Raw genomic sequence first — 16,132 nt, forward strand, 5'->3', positions numbered from 1 at the left:
GGGTAACTGGATAGTGCCCTCCTGTTGGCACAGGTGACATTTCGCTTCTTCCTTTCTCCCTCCCTGACTCCTTTCTCCCATCACCTTATATTAAGCCCCGCCATATGCCAAGCACTTTGTTGAATTCAGGAATAAGACCCTGAACAAACAGATAAAAACTCCTTCCTGTAGGGAATTGAGGTTCCACAGAGGTAGGTGGAGGGGGCAATTATCCTATATAATAAAGGCTAATATGCAAATTGTCCCCTTGGGAGTTTGACTGCTCGCTATGATGTGCACTGACCACCAGGAGGCAGCATGGAATGAAGGAAGGCCCTGGCTGGCAGCCTAGGGAAGGTAGACCCTGATTGGCCCTGATCACCAGCTAGGCCTATGGACCCTACCCGTGCACGAATTTAACTAGGCCTCTAGTTAAATGGGTTCCCTTCCACTAGTTAAATGAGTAAATCCAATTTACAGGATGCCAAAAAATGGCAGGAAGGGAGAGTGGAGTGCATGTGTGGATGGGATGGGGTTGCAAATTTACAGGAGCTCAGAAAGGCCTCACTGTAAAATTGGGGCATTGGTTACATCTGAACAAAGTCTTGAAGGAGATAAAGGGCCAGTAGTGTGCATATTTGGAGGAAGATTGTTTTCTGGGCAGAAGGAACAACCAGTGCAAAGGCCCTGGACAGAACGCTGCTTTGTGTGTCCGAGGGACAGAGAGGAGGCCTGTGTGGCTGGAGCAGAGTGAGTGAGGGAAAGAGACGGAGGAGATGAGGGTGGGAAGGGGACAGGGGAGGCCACTCAGGGCCTTGTAGGTCACCGGGAGGACTTGAGCTTTTATCTGGAGGGAGGGAGGAGTCCTGGAGGGCTGGGAGCACAGGAGGGGCTGGACCTGACTCAGGGGCTCACAGGCGCCTCCTGGCTCAGTAGTCGGAACAGACTCCTACCCAGCATTATGTAACTACTCCAATCTTCAGATGAGAACACTTAGGCTCAGGACGGTGAGTGACCTGGCCAGAGTTGCAGGGGACAAGGGTTTATCTGGAGGTGGAATTCACAGGTGCAACCATTGCCCCATGCTGGCTCCCTGGGTCCCTGCCCATCTCTAGGCCTACATGTTTGTGCCTCTATATATATTTCTTTTCTTTAAGGTCTTTCCTAGTATCTCTTTCTCTGTCTCAAACTCTCAGTCTCTCCTTGAGTCTCTGCCCCAAGTGTGTCTGGGGGCCCCGGCTGTCTGGTACCTCAATGCTGACGATAACCTTCTGGTTCTCAGGCAACAGCTTGTGGTCCACAGTGAAGATCCGATAGAGGACTGGGAGGTGCCAGGAGAGAAAGAGACAACTCAGTGAGGTCCTGCCCCTCCCAATGACCCAGCCCCAGCCCTCTGAGCCACCCACCAGCCCCTTACCTGTGGAGCCTGGGGTGTAGATGGTCTTGTCCGTCTGGATGAAGAGATACCCGCTCTGAAAGCTGACTAGCACCACCTTCTCCACTCGCGGGGCATCCCCAAAGACCGCCTGGACACTCACAAACTTCTTCTTCTGTGATTTCAACTCCTTGCTGGCCGGGATCTAGGCATGGATCGGGGAGGGCGTGAGGAGGGGTCTGGTCCAGGGCCCCTTTCCCACTGTCCAACCTCTGAGCCTTTGGCTGGGTCCACATCTGCCCCTCCTCACAATAGAGCCTGCCCCTCACTCCTGCCTGGTCTCTCTGGTTTGCCGGGTTTGGTGAGAGGAGGGTACTCAGAGAGGGGGCAAGGGCAAGAGACAGGCTAGGGGTCAGAGAGAGGAATGGAAAGGGGATCAGAGAGGGGGCTCAGAGGATGGAGGGCTCAGTAGTGGAAGGGAACCCAGAAAGGGGAGGAGACTCAGAGAGGTGAGGGGCTTGATGGAAGAGAGGGCTTGGAGGGGAAAGGGCTCTGAAAGGAGGGGCACAGAGATTGTCTGGTTTGGAAGGGAAGGGGCTCAGAGTGAGGGAGGGGCTCAGAAGGGGGCGTGGCCAAAAAACGGAGGGGCCCAAATGGGGAGGAGAATGAAAGAGGGGAAGGGCTGCCCTGGCGGGTGTTGCTCAGTTGGTTGGAGCTTGGACCTGTGCACCAAAAGTTTCCCAGGTTTAACTCATGATCAGAGAACATACCTGGGTTTTGGGTTTAATTCCCCAGCCAGTGTGCATACTGGAGGGCAGAGGAAGGGGCAGGGCTCATAGGTGAGGCTCTGGAATGGGAAGAAGATCCAGAGGGGGCGGGGTACCCGCGGGGTGGCTCCAATGTGCACCCACCTTGATGGTGACGGTGCTCAGGTGGCCATTGGCGCTGTTCAGAATGGTGTCCTCGCTGGACAGCACCTGCTTCTTGGCTGGGAAGTCGTGTACTGTAACCTTGACAGGAATATTGCCTGTCCCACCGTGGGCCTCCAGCACCACCGTCTCCTCATTCTCCAGCCGCAGGATGTTGGGGGTGATTATGGAGAACCTGTGGGAGGAGTGCACGGGGTCATCCAAGGGACCCGACATTCCAGCCCGCACAGGGGTCTCCCCAGTCCCTGGTCCTGCAGGTCCCATCAACCCCTGAACCTCAAAATAAGAGCCAGCAAGTCCCCCAATTATCTAGACTTCCAAACCCACACTTAGGGAACCCACATACATACTCCTGAAACCCTGATCCCTAAATCTTTAAACACCCTAAGTCTCTGAACACCCAGACCCTCAGGCACCCCAACTATACATACCCAAACTCACATATACCAAATCTTTGAACCCAAAATCCTTGAACAACCCAAGCCTCTACCTAAACCTTTATCACCCAGCCCTATAAAAACAACTAAATCCACCCCCACCCCAGCCAACATAACCCTATGCCACAGCTCTATACACATTGAACCCCATAAATCCTAAAACTGCAAACTCCCAAATCATGTAAAGTCAAACCACCACATCCACAGAATCTCCAAACACCACCTGCACTCTAAACCTACAGACCCCCAGCTTCATAAACATCCACACCCCTCTACACAACGCCTGAATTTCACAAACACCCAACCCACAGACTCTCAAAGTCACAGGCAGCCCCATCTATTAGCATTCCACCTCACTAACTCCTCCTCCACAGGCATTATGCACTCTGAATTCTACAAGGACCTGAACCCACAAATGACCACTCCACCTCAGAAGTTGCCTTGCTTGGGACAGGGTCATGACTACTCACATGGGGTCCCCCAGAGCCAGGGGGAGACTGCACACCAGCAGCAGAAGGAGGCTGGGACCTGAGGCAGGTCTCATGGTACAGGGACAGTGGAGGGACAGAGGGACAGAGGGACTGAGGGTCGGAGGGAGAGGACAGGGAGGACTGAGCAGAGGCTGCTGGAGGCCTCCTTTTATCTGGCTCCCGCCTTTCCCCCACTCAGCCCAGCCCTCTACTCCCCATGGCCTCTCCTCTCCCTGGGGTGCACCAGATTTCTCAATAACATTTTCTGAGTTTTTTCATTCCCTGGGCCAGCAAGTCCTGGGTAAATAACCTAAGGGCATGTCCTACTCCAACAGGAGCACAAGTGCCCCCTGCCCTGGGCATCCTCGGGGGCAAGGCCAGTGAGTGAACAGGGACCTTTCCCTGTTACACCCACATGGTAGTGGAGTTACACTGAGGGCCAGAGACCCTCCTCCACCACCTCAGATATCTGGGCCTGGGCCAGTCCAGATTTGTCCATGCGCTTATTAACCAAACGCTTCCTAGCAATCCATCTCCACACTGGTAGTTAAAGTCCTATTTCCAGAGTCTTCCATGCTGGGCTGGGGCGGGGGACAGAATCCAACAGACACTCCTAGTCCTCTGGAGTGTGATCTCAAGTGGAGAAGAAGAACTCTGCTTCTTGGAGGGTCAGAGAAGGATTCTTGGGGGAGTGGGCATGTCAGCTAGGCTTTGAATTACGCATAGGAGTTCACTGTCCAGGTGAGCACATTTTATAGGGCAATGGGAGCCTGGAGCTCCCTTCACCTACTCTTATCAGGGTGCCTGAATAGCTATGATGATTTAAAAAGTAATTTTTGTGGACCATTGCTAGCTTTTGTATTTGTCTTATATCAGCATCCTCTTAGGATATTATTATTAAAAAGTATATTTATTTTTTTGTGTTAATAGGTAATATATTCATATGATTTATCACCTAAAAGGTTTTATATATATATATATATATATATATATATATATATATGTAATATAATCTTCTCCTGGGCCTGTTGCCACCCATCCAGGTCCCAGAAATGACCATGTAATAAAGGATCATGATTTCTTTCCACAGATATCATTTGCATTTACAAATGTCTACATGTTGTTGGAACTAATATTGGCATGCTCTACATATAGTCCTTGTAGTCCCCCTGAGTCATACCTTGTTTCTTTATAAACAGCTAGAGACTGTGGATTAGTAGTGCACAGAGAACTTCTTCTTAAAAGGACTGCCTCACAGTATGTTGTGTAAATGTCACCGGCCTCCAACTGATGGACAGACTTTCTCCGATTGCAAACCTTACTCTTGCCACTTAGATTAAAAATGGCAGTGGAGTAAGTGGATGCTGCACTGACAGGCTCCCAGGATCAAACTGGAATTACAACTAAAATATGGAAAAACTTACTGAATAATCAACAAAAGACTCACTGGGGAGAACCCTGATAACCGAGGATGGAAAGTGGAGACTGCATAGAGACTGGTAGGAGGGTGGAGGTGCAAAAGGGCTGGCCAGGCTCCCACAGACAGCAACTGAAGTTCCGCAGATATCTCAGATGGGGGTGGGGGTGGGGGTTTGGAGGGGTTGGATTACATCCCCAAGCTGAGCCACCCAACAGAGAGCATCACAACTGAGAAGGGTACCTACAGAACATCTGGCTGTGAAAAGCAGTGGGGTTTCTGTCTGAGAGGGAGAGAAGGCTAGAAATTCAGGCACCCTATTAAAGGGCCAATGCCCAAAATTCCCTGTACAGCTACTCACCTTGTGCTCTGGAAGAGGAAGGGCATAGTGAACTGGAGCTGTAAGAGCAGAAGCCAGGGTTGGGAGTTCTGGGTTTAGAGGTCAGAATGCAGATACCCCAGTTTTCTTTGCTGAGTAATTACCTTGTGCTGCGGAGGTCATCTTTCTCATGCAGACAACTGCTATCTCGGTGGTTTGGCATGGGGGAATCTATTGGAAAACACCTAGCCCCACAATGTGGTGTTTCTGAGGCTCATTAAAAGAATGATAATAGAGGGAAAACCAAGATGGCAGCATAGGTAAACACCGGAAATTGCTGCCTCGCACAACCACTTCAAAAAAACAACCAAAAGGCAAAAAGGACATCATCCAGAACCACAGGAAGGCTGGCCAAGTGGAAATTCTATAACTATAAGGAAAGAGAAAAGCACACTGAGACTCAGAGGAGCTGCGGTGTGGAAGTAAAGTGCAGAGGTACGGAGGCACATGCGAAAAGGGCTGGCAACTGAGGACCCGGCAGTCTTTTTCAATTGGGAGGGAGACACAAGCTCCCTACTGCTCTGAACGCCAGTTCCAGGTGAGTCTCTGAGGACCGAGACTCATACAGGGAGAAACTGGACTGTCTGGCATCGGGCAGAACTCTAGGGCGGCTTTCTCTCAGAGGCGCCTGCAGTGATTACCAAGGGACACTGAGACCCGGGGCCTCTTAGGGCAGGGCTGAGGATCAGCCATAGCTGTTTGCTCTGCCTGGTTGATTCCCTGAAACCCAGCCCCACCCAAGCTGTGTGCAGAGGCTTTTGCATATGAATGCTCTGGCCCTTTGCAATCTAAAATTACCTAACTAACTGCAGCTGGATCAGAGAGACCCAGAATATCCAAAAAGAAGGCCCAAGGCCCCACAGCACCTTGCATTGCTTCACAGCTGGGCCTCATCTACGCACCTCCAAACTCCAAACAAAGAAAAGGAATCTGCAGATCTCTCCATAGCTCCTACTGGGTAGCCTCAGGCAGATTCTAAATTAGCACCTCCTTAAAGATCCAAGAGCCAGTATACCCAGTGGTCAGAGTGGATCATCCAGATTACAACTCCTCAGATCCATAAGGGACACACTCAGGGGGCAGACTCAGTGAGCATCAAAGCCCCACTGAAGCAAGTCTTGCCCCATAAGGGTGTCTCCATAACAGAAGTTCTCCCACCATAACCACAGCTGATTCTCACAGCCAATTGGCCTGGAGGTCAATTCCTCCCAGTGATACCTACAACAATCAAAGCTTAACTACAACAAGACTGTGCACAAAGACCACAAAAGGGTGTACCAAGAGTGTTGACCTCAGGTAACTGGGGAGGCTGAGCCACTGGGCCCTATAGGACACCTAGCACAAAAAGCCACTCTACCAACGCAGGGAAGCAGCCAAAATGCGAAGACAAAGAAACAGGTCATAAATGACAGAAATGGAGGAAAGCAAACTACTGGATATAGAGTTCAAAACCACACTTGTAAGGTTTTTCAAGAATTTTCTAGAAACCGCCAATAAATTTAGTGAGACCCTCAAGGATATGAAAAAGGACCAACTAGGAATTAAGCATACACTGACTGAAATAAAGAATATTATACAGACTCCCAACAGCAGACTGGAGGATCGCAAGAATCAAGTCAAAGATTTGAAATACGAAGAAGCAAAAAATGCCCAACCAGAGAAACAAAAAGAAAAAAGAATCCAAAAATATGAAGATAGTGTAAGGAGCCTCTGGGACAGCTTCAAGCATACCAACATGCGAATTATAGGGGTGCCAGAAGAAGAGAGAGAGCAAGATATTGAAAACCTATTTGAAGAAATAATGACAGAAAACTTTCCCAATCTGGTGAAAAAAATAGACTTACAAGTCCAGGAAGTGTAGAGAACCCCAAACAAAAGGAATCAAAAGAGGACCACACCAAGACACATCATACTTAAAATGCCAAGGGCAAAAGACAAAGAGAGAATCTTAAAAGCAGCAAGAGAAAATCAGTTAGTTACCTACAAGGGAGTACCCATATGACTGTCAGCTGATTTCTCAATAGAAACTTTGCAGGCCAGAAGGGAGTGGCAAGAAATATTCAAAGTGATGAATGCCAAGAACCTACAACCAAGATTACTTTACCCAGCAAAGCTATCATTGAGAATTGAAGGTCAGATAAAGAGCTTCACAGATAAGAAAAAGCTAAAGGAGTTTACCACCACCAAACCAGTATTATATGAAATGCTGAAAGGTATCCTTTAAGAAGATAAATAATTTGATGAACAGAATAAACTGGTGAATATAATAGAATCAGGGACATAGAAAGGGAGTAGACTGACAATTCTCAGGAGGGAAGGGTTGTGGGGGGTGCGGGAAGAGACTGGACAAAAATCATACACCTAGGGATGAGGACAATGGCAGGGGTAAGGGCAGAAGGTGGGGTGGGAACTGGGTGGAGGGGAGCTATGGGGGGAAAAAAGAGGAACAACTGTAATAATCTGAATAATAAAGATTTAATTTAAAAAAGAATGATAATAACAAGTATCCTCCTGGAAGAAGCAATTGCCCCACCCTGCTGGAAAAAACTCTCACTAAACCTGTGGACAATTGCTTGAGGGCTAGTCAAGACTAAATCCAATCAGTCTGTAGGCATAGGTCTGGAGGCTTTGAGTCTTTGCCTGACCTAATTCACCAGAAACAGCTTTTGACACTGTCCTGCATTAAAGATTGAGAGGCATAGCAAATCTACCTAATATATAGTCACAAACCCAAACAGGTAGCCAAAATGAAGACAAAAAGAAACAAAACCCAATTGAAAGAACAAGAGAATTCTCCAGAATAAGAAATAAATGAAATGGACATACAATATTTATCTGATACAGAACTGGATAGTTCCGAATATCAATGGTACAGGTGCTCAACAGCATGAGAGAAGACATAGTAACTATGAAAACAGAAATAAAGAATGACATAGCACAAATAAAGGACACATTGGAAGTCATACACAGCAGATTAGGGGAAGATGAGAATCAAATTAGTGAATTAGAAGACAGGGTAGAAAAAAACCACTCAATCAGAGAACCTAACAGAAAAAATAATGATAAAAGAGGAGGACAGCATAAGAGAACTGTGGGACAATGGGAAACGTAACAATATTTAAATAGCAGGTGTGCCAGAAGAGACAGAAAGGAAGGAAGAGATAGAGAACATGTTTGAATAAATAATGGCAGAAAACTTCCCTACCTGGTAAAGAAAAAAGTCACACAATTCAGGAGGCACAGACAGTCCCAAGCAAGAAGAACCCAAACAGGTCCACGCCCAGACACAACATAATTAAAATGCCAAAAAATTAATGTCAAAGAGAGAATCTTAAAGGCAGCAAGAGAAAAGCAAACTGTTACCTACAAAGGATCTCCCAGAAGGCTGACACCCGATTCTCAGAAACTGTGCAGGCCAGAAAAGAATGGCATGAAGTACTTGAGGTAATGGGGAGCAAGGATCTGAAACCAAGATTACTATAGCCAGCAAGGCTATCATTGAAAATAGATGGTGAAATAAAGAGCTTCCCAGTCAAAAACACAGCCAGAGGAGTTCATCAACGCCAAGCCAACATTACAAGAAATGCTAAAGGGACTGCTGTAATGAGAAGGGGAAACAGAGAGAGAAACCTAGCCATACAGAATTAAAATAGCAATAAATAAATACCTATCAATAATAACCTTAAATGTAAATGGATTAAATGCTCCAATCAAAAGATATAGGGTAGTTGAATGGATACAAAAACATGACCCAACTATATGCTATCTACAAGAGACCTACCTCAGAACAAAAGACTCAGACAGGATGAGAGTGAAAGAATGGAAAAAAGCTGGGGTAGCAATACTCATATCTGACAAAATAGACTTGAAAAGGAAGACCATCACAAGAGATAACAAAGATCACCTCATAATACCAAAGGGATCCATCCAACAAGGGGATATAACCTTGGAAAACACATATGCACCCAATACAGGTGCACACCCAGACACAATATAATTAAAATGCCAAAAAATTAAAGTCAAAGAGAGAATCTTAAAGGCAACAGGAGAAAAGCTTCTAGAGCACTGGTTCTCAAACTTCCTAATGCCGTGACTCTTTAATACAGTTCCTCATGTTGTTGTAACCCCCAACCATAAAATTATTATTATTATTATTATTATTATTTCAAGTTGTTAATTTTAATTTTATTTAACCCAATATATAGCAAATATTTTCATTTCAGCATGTGATTAATATAAAAATTATTAATGAGATTTTTTTCTCTCTCTTGGTACTAGACTTTCAAAATCCAATCTGTATTTTACACTTAACAGCATATTTTATTTTATTTTTATTTTTTATTAAATCTTTATTGCTCAGATTATTACACTTGTTCCTCTTTCCCCCCCCCCCCCATAACTCCCCTCCACCCAGTTCCCACCCCACTCTCCTCCCTCACTCCCCACCCACTGTCCTCATCCATAGGTGCACGATTTTTGTCCAGTCTCTTCCCGCATCCCCCACACCCCTTTCCCCCCCAAGAATAGTCAGTCCACTCCCTTTCTATGCCCCTGATTCTATTATAATCACCAGTTCATTCTGTTCATCAGATTATTCACTTGATTTTCAGATTCACTTGTAGATAGATGTGTATTTGTTCAAAATTTGTATCTTTACCTTTTTCTTCTTCTTCCTCTTCTTAAAGGATACCTTTCAGCATTTCATATAATACTGGTTTGGTGGTGGTAAACTCCTTTAGCTTTTTCTTATCTGTGAAGTTCTTTATCTGACCTTCAATTCTGAATGATAGCTTTGCTGGATAAAGTAATCTTGGTTGTAGGTTCTTGGCATTCATCACTTTGAATATTTCTTGCCACTCCCTTCTGGCCTGCAAAGTTTCTGTTGAGAAATCAGCTGACAGTTGTATGGGTACTCCCTTGTAGGTAACTGACTTTCTTTCTCTTGCTGCTTTTAAGATTCTCTCTTTGTCTTTTGCCCTTGGCATTTTAAGTATGATGTGTCTTGGTGTGGTCCTCTTTTGATTCCTTTTGTTTGGGGTTCTCTGCACTTCCTGGACTTGTAAGTCTATTTCTTTCACCAGGTAGGGGAAGTTTTCTGTCATTATTTCTTCAAATAGGTTTTCAATATCTTGCTCTCTCTCTTCTTCTGGCACCCCTATAATTCGCATGTTGGTATGCTTGAAGCTGTCCCAGAGGCTCCTTACACTATCTTCGTATTTTTGGATTCTTTTTTCATTTTGCTTTTCTGGTTGGGTGTTTTTTGCTTCTTCGTATTTTAAATCATTGACTTGATTCTTGCAATCCTCTAGTCTGCTGTTGGGAGTCTGTATAATATTCTTTATTTCAGTCAGTGTATGCTTAATTTCTAGTTGGTTCTTTATCACAACATCGAGGGTCTCATTAGATTTCTTGTAGATCTCATTAAGTTTATCGGCAGTTTCTAGAAAATTATTGAAAGACCTTAAAAGTGTGGTTTTGAACTCTATATCCAGTAGTTTGCTTTTCTCCATTTCTGTCATTTTTGTCCTTTTTCTTTGTCTCTGCATTTTTTATGCTTCCCTGTGTTGATACAGTGGTTTTCTGTGCTAAGTGTCCTCTAGGGCCCAGTGGTCCAGCCTCCCCAATTACCTGTGGAGGACACTCTTGGTGCACCCCCTTGTGGTCTTTGTGCACAGTCTTGTTGTAGTTAAGGCTTGATTGTTGTAGGTATCACTGGGAGGAATTGGCCTCCAGGCCAATTGGCTGTGAGAATCAGCTGTGTCTGCAGTGGGAGAACTTCTGTGCTGGAGACACCCCTCTGGGGCAAGACTTGCTTCAATGGGGCTTTGATGCTCACTGAGTCTGCCCCCTGAGTGTGTCCTTTATGTTTCCACGCAGCTGCAAACTGGATGGTCCCACTCTGACCTCTGGGCTTCCTGGCTCCTGGATCTCCAGGGAGGTGCTAATCTAGCCTTTGCCTAAGGCTATGCAGCAAAAGCCCCCCTTCAAGGCTTGGGCGGGGCAGGGCTAGCAGTTATTGCTGCACTCAGTCCTGCCCTAAGAGGCTTTGCTTCTCAATGTCCCGGTAATCGCTGCAAGCCCCTCGGAGAGAAAGCTGCCCTCGAGTTCCGACTGCTGCCAGACAGTCCTGCTTCTCCCGCATGAGTCTGGGTCCCTAGAGACTCACCCGGAACTGGAGCTCAGAGCCTGAGACTCCCTCCCGATTGAAAATGACAACCTCGCCCTCAGCCGCCAGCCCACTCCCCATGCACCTCTGCACCTTAGTATTTTACTTCTGCACTGCGCCTCCTCTGAGTCTCGGTATGCTTTTCTCTTTCCTTCTAGTTGTAGAATTTCCACTCAGCCAACCTTCCTGTGGTTCTGGGTGATGTCCGTCCCGTCTTTTAGTTGTGTTTTTGAAGTGGTTGTGTGAGGCAGCAATCTCCGGTGTTTACCTATGCCGCCATCTTGGTTTCTCCCCATAAAATTATTTTTGTTGCTACTTCATAACTGTAATTTTGCTACTGTTATGAATCATAATGTAAATATCTGATATGCAGGATGTATTTTCATTGTAACAAATTGAACATAATTAAAGCATAGTGATTAATCACAAAAACAATATGTAATTATATATGTTTTCTGATAGTCTTAGGTGACCCCTATGAAAGGGTCATTCAACCCCCAAAGGGGTTGCGACCCACAGGTTGAGAACCACTGTTCTAGAGGATTGTAAGGAAGAGAACAACAACAATACAGTCATAGTAGGGGACCTTAACACCCCACTGACTTCACAGGATAGATCTTCCAGACAAAAAATTAACAAGGAAACAGTGACTCTAAAGCACACATTGGGTCATATGGAATTAATTGACAATTATAGAACATTTCACCCCAAATTTGCAGAATGAACATTGTTCTCAAGTACAGATGGGCCATTCTCAAAGATGGGCCACACATGATGACAAAAAACAAATCTCTACAAGTTCAAGAAGATTGAAATCATATCAAGCATCTCCTCAGATCAAGGTGGAATGAAATTAGAAATCAACTACAGTAAAAACACCCAAAAACATTTATACTCATGGAGGCTACAAGCATGTTATTAAACAATGAATGAGTTACCAACAAGATCAAGAAAGAAATAAAACCTTCCTAGAAACAAATGCAAATGAACACACAACAACCCCAAATCTCTGGGTCACAGCAAAAGCAGTCCCCAGAGGGAAGTTCATAGTACTATAGGCCTACCTCAAAAAACAAGAAAAATTAATAATAAACTAGTTAACACTACCACTTAAAGAACTAAAAGAGAACAACAAGAAAAACCCAGAGTAAATGGAAGGAAGGAATTAATAAAAGTAAAAGCAGTAATAAATAACATAGAGACTAAAAAAGCAATATAAAAATATCAAAGAAACCAAGAGCTGGTTATTTGAAAGAATAAACAAAATTGATAAACTGTTAGTCAGACTCATTAAGAAACAAAGAAAGAGGACCCAAATAAATAAAATCAAAAATAAAAGTGGAGAAGTGACAACTGTCACCACAGAAATACAAAGAATTGTAAGCAAATGCTATGAAAAATCATATGACAACAAGATGGACAATATAGATGAAATGGAAAAATTCCTAGAAAAATACAATTTCCCAAAACTGAATCAGGAAGAAATCAGTAAACCTGAATAGGCCAATAACAACTGAGGAAATAGAAGCAGTAACCAAAAAACTTCAAGCAAACAAAAACCAACATCCGGATGGCTTAACAAGGGAGTTTTACCAAACACTCAAAGAAGAACTAACACCTACCCTCCTCAAACTATTCCAAAAAATCCAGGAGGAAGGAACCCTTCCAAGATTTTTTTATGAGGCCAGCATTATCCTAATTCTGAAACCAGATAGACACTACAAAGAAAGAGAACTACAGGCCAATTTCCCTAATGAACATAGATGCTATGTTCAACAAAATATTAGCAAATCAGATCCAGCATTATATAAAAAAGATCACACACCATGACCAAGTGGAATTTATTCCAGGGATGTAAGGCTCATACAATATTTGCAAATCAATAAATGTGGTATATCATATAAACAAATTGAAAGACAAAAATCACATGATCATATTAATAGATGCAGAAAAAGCATTTGACAAAATCCAACACCCATTTTTGATAAAAACTCTCAACAAAGTGGGAATAGAGAGAGCATATCTCAACATGATAAAGGCCATATATGACAAATCTACAGCCAACATCATACTCAATGGACAAAAGCTAAAACTATTTCCCCTAAGGACAGGAACAAGACAGGGATGTCTGTTTTCATCACTTACTCAACATAGTACTCAAAGTACTAGCCCAAACAATCAGACAAAAAGAAGAAACAAAAGGCATTGAAATTGGAAAGGAGGAAGTAAAACTCTCATTATTCGCAGATGACATGATATTGTACATTGAAAACACTAAGGACTGCACCAAAAAACAACTAGGTTTAATAAATAAATTTGGCAATGTAGCAGGATACAAAATCAACACTCCAAAATCAATGGCTTTTTTTATACACTGATAATGAATTCTCAGCAAGAGAAACTAAACAAACAATCCCATTTACTATTGCAAAAAGGAATTTTAGATACTTAGAAGTAAAGTTAACCAAGGAGGTAAAAGACATGTACACAGAAAACTACAGGACATTTAAAAAGAGAGATGGAAGAAGATACAAACAAATGGAAGAATATTCCGTGTTCATGGATTGGTACAATCAACATCATTAGAATGTCCACACTATCCAAAGGAATCTATAGATTCAATGCACTTCCCATTAAAATACCAACGGTATACTTCACAGATCTAGAGCAAATACTACAGAAATTTATATGAAACAAAAAAAGACCCCGAATAGCTGCAGCAATCTTGACAAAGAAGAACAAAGTTGGAGGAATCACAATACCAGATTTCAAGTTATACTACAAAGCCACCTTAATCAAAACAGCCTGTACTGGCACAAGAACAGGCATACAGACGAATGGTACAGAACAGAGACCCCCAAAATGGACCCAAACCATTATGCTCAATTAATATTTGACAAAGGAGGCAAGAGCATACAATGGAGTCAAGACAGTCTCTTCAATAAATGGTGTTGGAAAAATTGGACAGATACATGCAATAAAATGAAACTAGACCACCAACTTACACCATACATAAGAATAAACTCAAAATGGATAAAAGACTTAAATGTAAGTTGGTACACCATAAAAATCCTAGAAGAAACCATAGGCAGCAAAATCTCAAAGATCTCTTACAACAATATGTCTATAGATACATCTGCTAGAGCAAAGGAAACTAAGAAGAAAATAAACAAATGGGACTACATCAAAATAAAAAACTTCTGCACAGCAAAAGAGACCATCAACAAAACGAAAAGGGAACCCACTGTATGGAAGAACATATTTGGCAATGATACATCTGATAAAGGGTTAATATTCAAATATATAAGGAACTCATACAACTTAACAGAAGGAAAACAAACAATCTAATTAAAAAGTGGGGGAATGACCTAAATAGACACTTTTCCAAAGTGGCCATAGAGATGACCAAGAAACATATAAAAATATTCAAAGTCACTGATCATCAGGGAGATGCAAATTAAAATGACTATGAGGTATGACCTCACACCTGTCTGAATGGCTACCATCAACAAATCAACCAAAGACAGGTGCTAGCGAGGATGTGGAGAAAAGGGAACCCTAGTACACAGCTGGTGGGAATGCAGACTGGTGCAGCCATTATGAAAAAACAATATGGAGTTTCCTCAAAAAATTAAATTTGGAACTGCCATTTGACTCAGTGATCCCACTTCTAGGAATATATCCCAAGAAACTTAGAAACACCAATCAGAAAGAATGTATGCACCCCCATGTTCATAGCAGCACAATTTACAATAGCTAAGATCTGGAAACAAGTGCCCATCTGTAGATGAATAGATAAGAAAGCTGTGGTACATTTATATCATGGAATACTATGCAGCAGTAAAATAGAAGAATCTCTTACCCTTTGAGACAGCATGAGGGACATGTGAAATAAGTGAAATAAGTCAGTCAGAGGAAGATGAGTATCACATGACCTACTCATATGTGGAATCTAAGTACCAAAATGAACTGATGAACAGAGGAGATCCAGAGACTGGAAGCATGGAAGAGAGTGGGGAATCTTGAGAGGGTGGGAGGTAATCAACCAAAGACCTTGTATGCATATATGCATGGCCCATGGACACAGACAGTGGGGTAGAGAGGGCCTGGGGTAGGGGGTTGGAGGTTTGGGGCGGGGGACAGGTAGAGGAGGTCAATGGGGGAAATAGGAGGACATATGTAATACTTTCAACAATAATGATTTATTAAAAAAAAACAAATAAAAAACAAACCATACTCTTGCCAGGAGTTATGAGCCTGCGTCACTTTCCAGCTGTGTCACTTATAGGTGGTCTCAAGCCCCTGAGAACCACCCTGCGACTCAGCTTCCGCATGTGAAATGGGGTTATCACATTGCCCCACTTTACAGGCTTGTTTTGTAAGGAAAGGAGATAACACAGATCAAAGTCTACAGGCATTGGTGATCTTACTAGATAGCACTGAATTCCTGTCTGTAAATGTATTGATTTACATACTTGCTGGCCCTGCAGAAAAATGCGCCCACCCCCCCCAATGACATCATGGTGGCAAAGCTTTGAATGTTTGCTTCAGTATCATTTTAATGGGCATCTCTCTGATTCCCAGCCAGGTTGGGCATCTGGGGTCAGGGCTGTATGTGAAGTCTGGGCACAGTGGGGTGGGGATCCGGATTCCTGGAGGGTTGGTTTCCTAAGGGGTTAACAGGGAACTGGTTAACAGAGTGGGGGAGGCACAGGGAAACAAACAAACCTGGCCTCCATCTGCTGCGATTGCAACACCCCTTTTTTAGAAGAGGAGGGAGTACAAACAGACCTGCTTATTCTTCAGAATTGGGATTGAACTTCTGAAACTGGAGTGGGGTGCCTGCTAGGGTTCCCCAGCCCCCAATACTGCCCTTGTTCCCTCCCCTGGTGCCCCCAAACTCCCACCCGACTTCCGGATGTTATTAGAGCCTTGAGCTTTCAGGCTTTGTGGTTGGACAGCTTTGAGGAGTTCCTGTCC

General features: G+C 43.9%; 1 protein-coding gene across 1 annotated transcript in view; it reads right to left on the reverse strand.

The window, feature by feature from the left end:
* LOC139010901 (complement C3-like) overlaps window positions 1-3,264 on the reverse strand; it is a 46,864-nt gene extending 43,600 nt beyond the window's left edge. The window contains exons 1-4 of the mRNA XM_070415956.1: window positions 3,191-3,264; window positions 2,266-2,458; window positions 1,397-1,559; window positions 1,230-1,300 (exon numbers count right to left, since the gene is read on the reverse strand). Of these exons, the coding sequence (XP_070272057.1) occupies window positions 1,230-1,300; window positions 1,397-1,559; window positions 2,266-2,458; window positions 3,191-3,264 (501 nt within the window). The remainder of the gene's footprint in view (window positions 1-1,229; window positions 1,301-1,396; window positions 1,560-2,265; window positions 2,459-3,190) is intronic.
* Window positions 3,265-16,132: the final 12,868 nt, after the last annotated feature.

This window comes from Myotis yumanensis, unplaced genomic scaffold (assembly GCF_028538775.1).
Source record: "Myotis yumanensis isolate MYYU_CA2020_CCGP unplaced genomic scaffold, mMyoYum1.0.hap1 SCAF_5, whole genome shotgun sequence".
Classification (NCBI taxonomy): Eukaryota; Metazoa; Chordata; class Mammalia; order Chiroptera; family Vespertilionidae; genus Myotis; species Myotis yumanensis.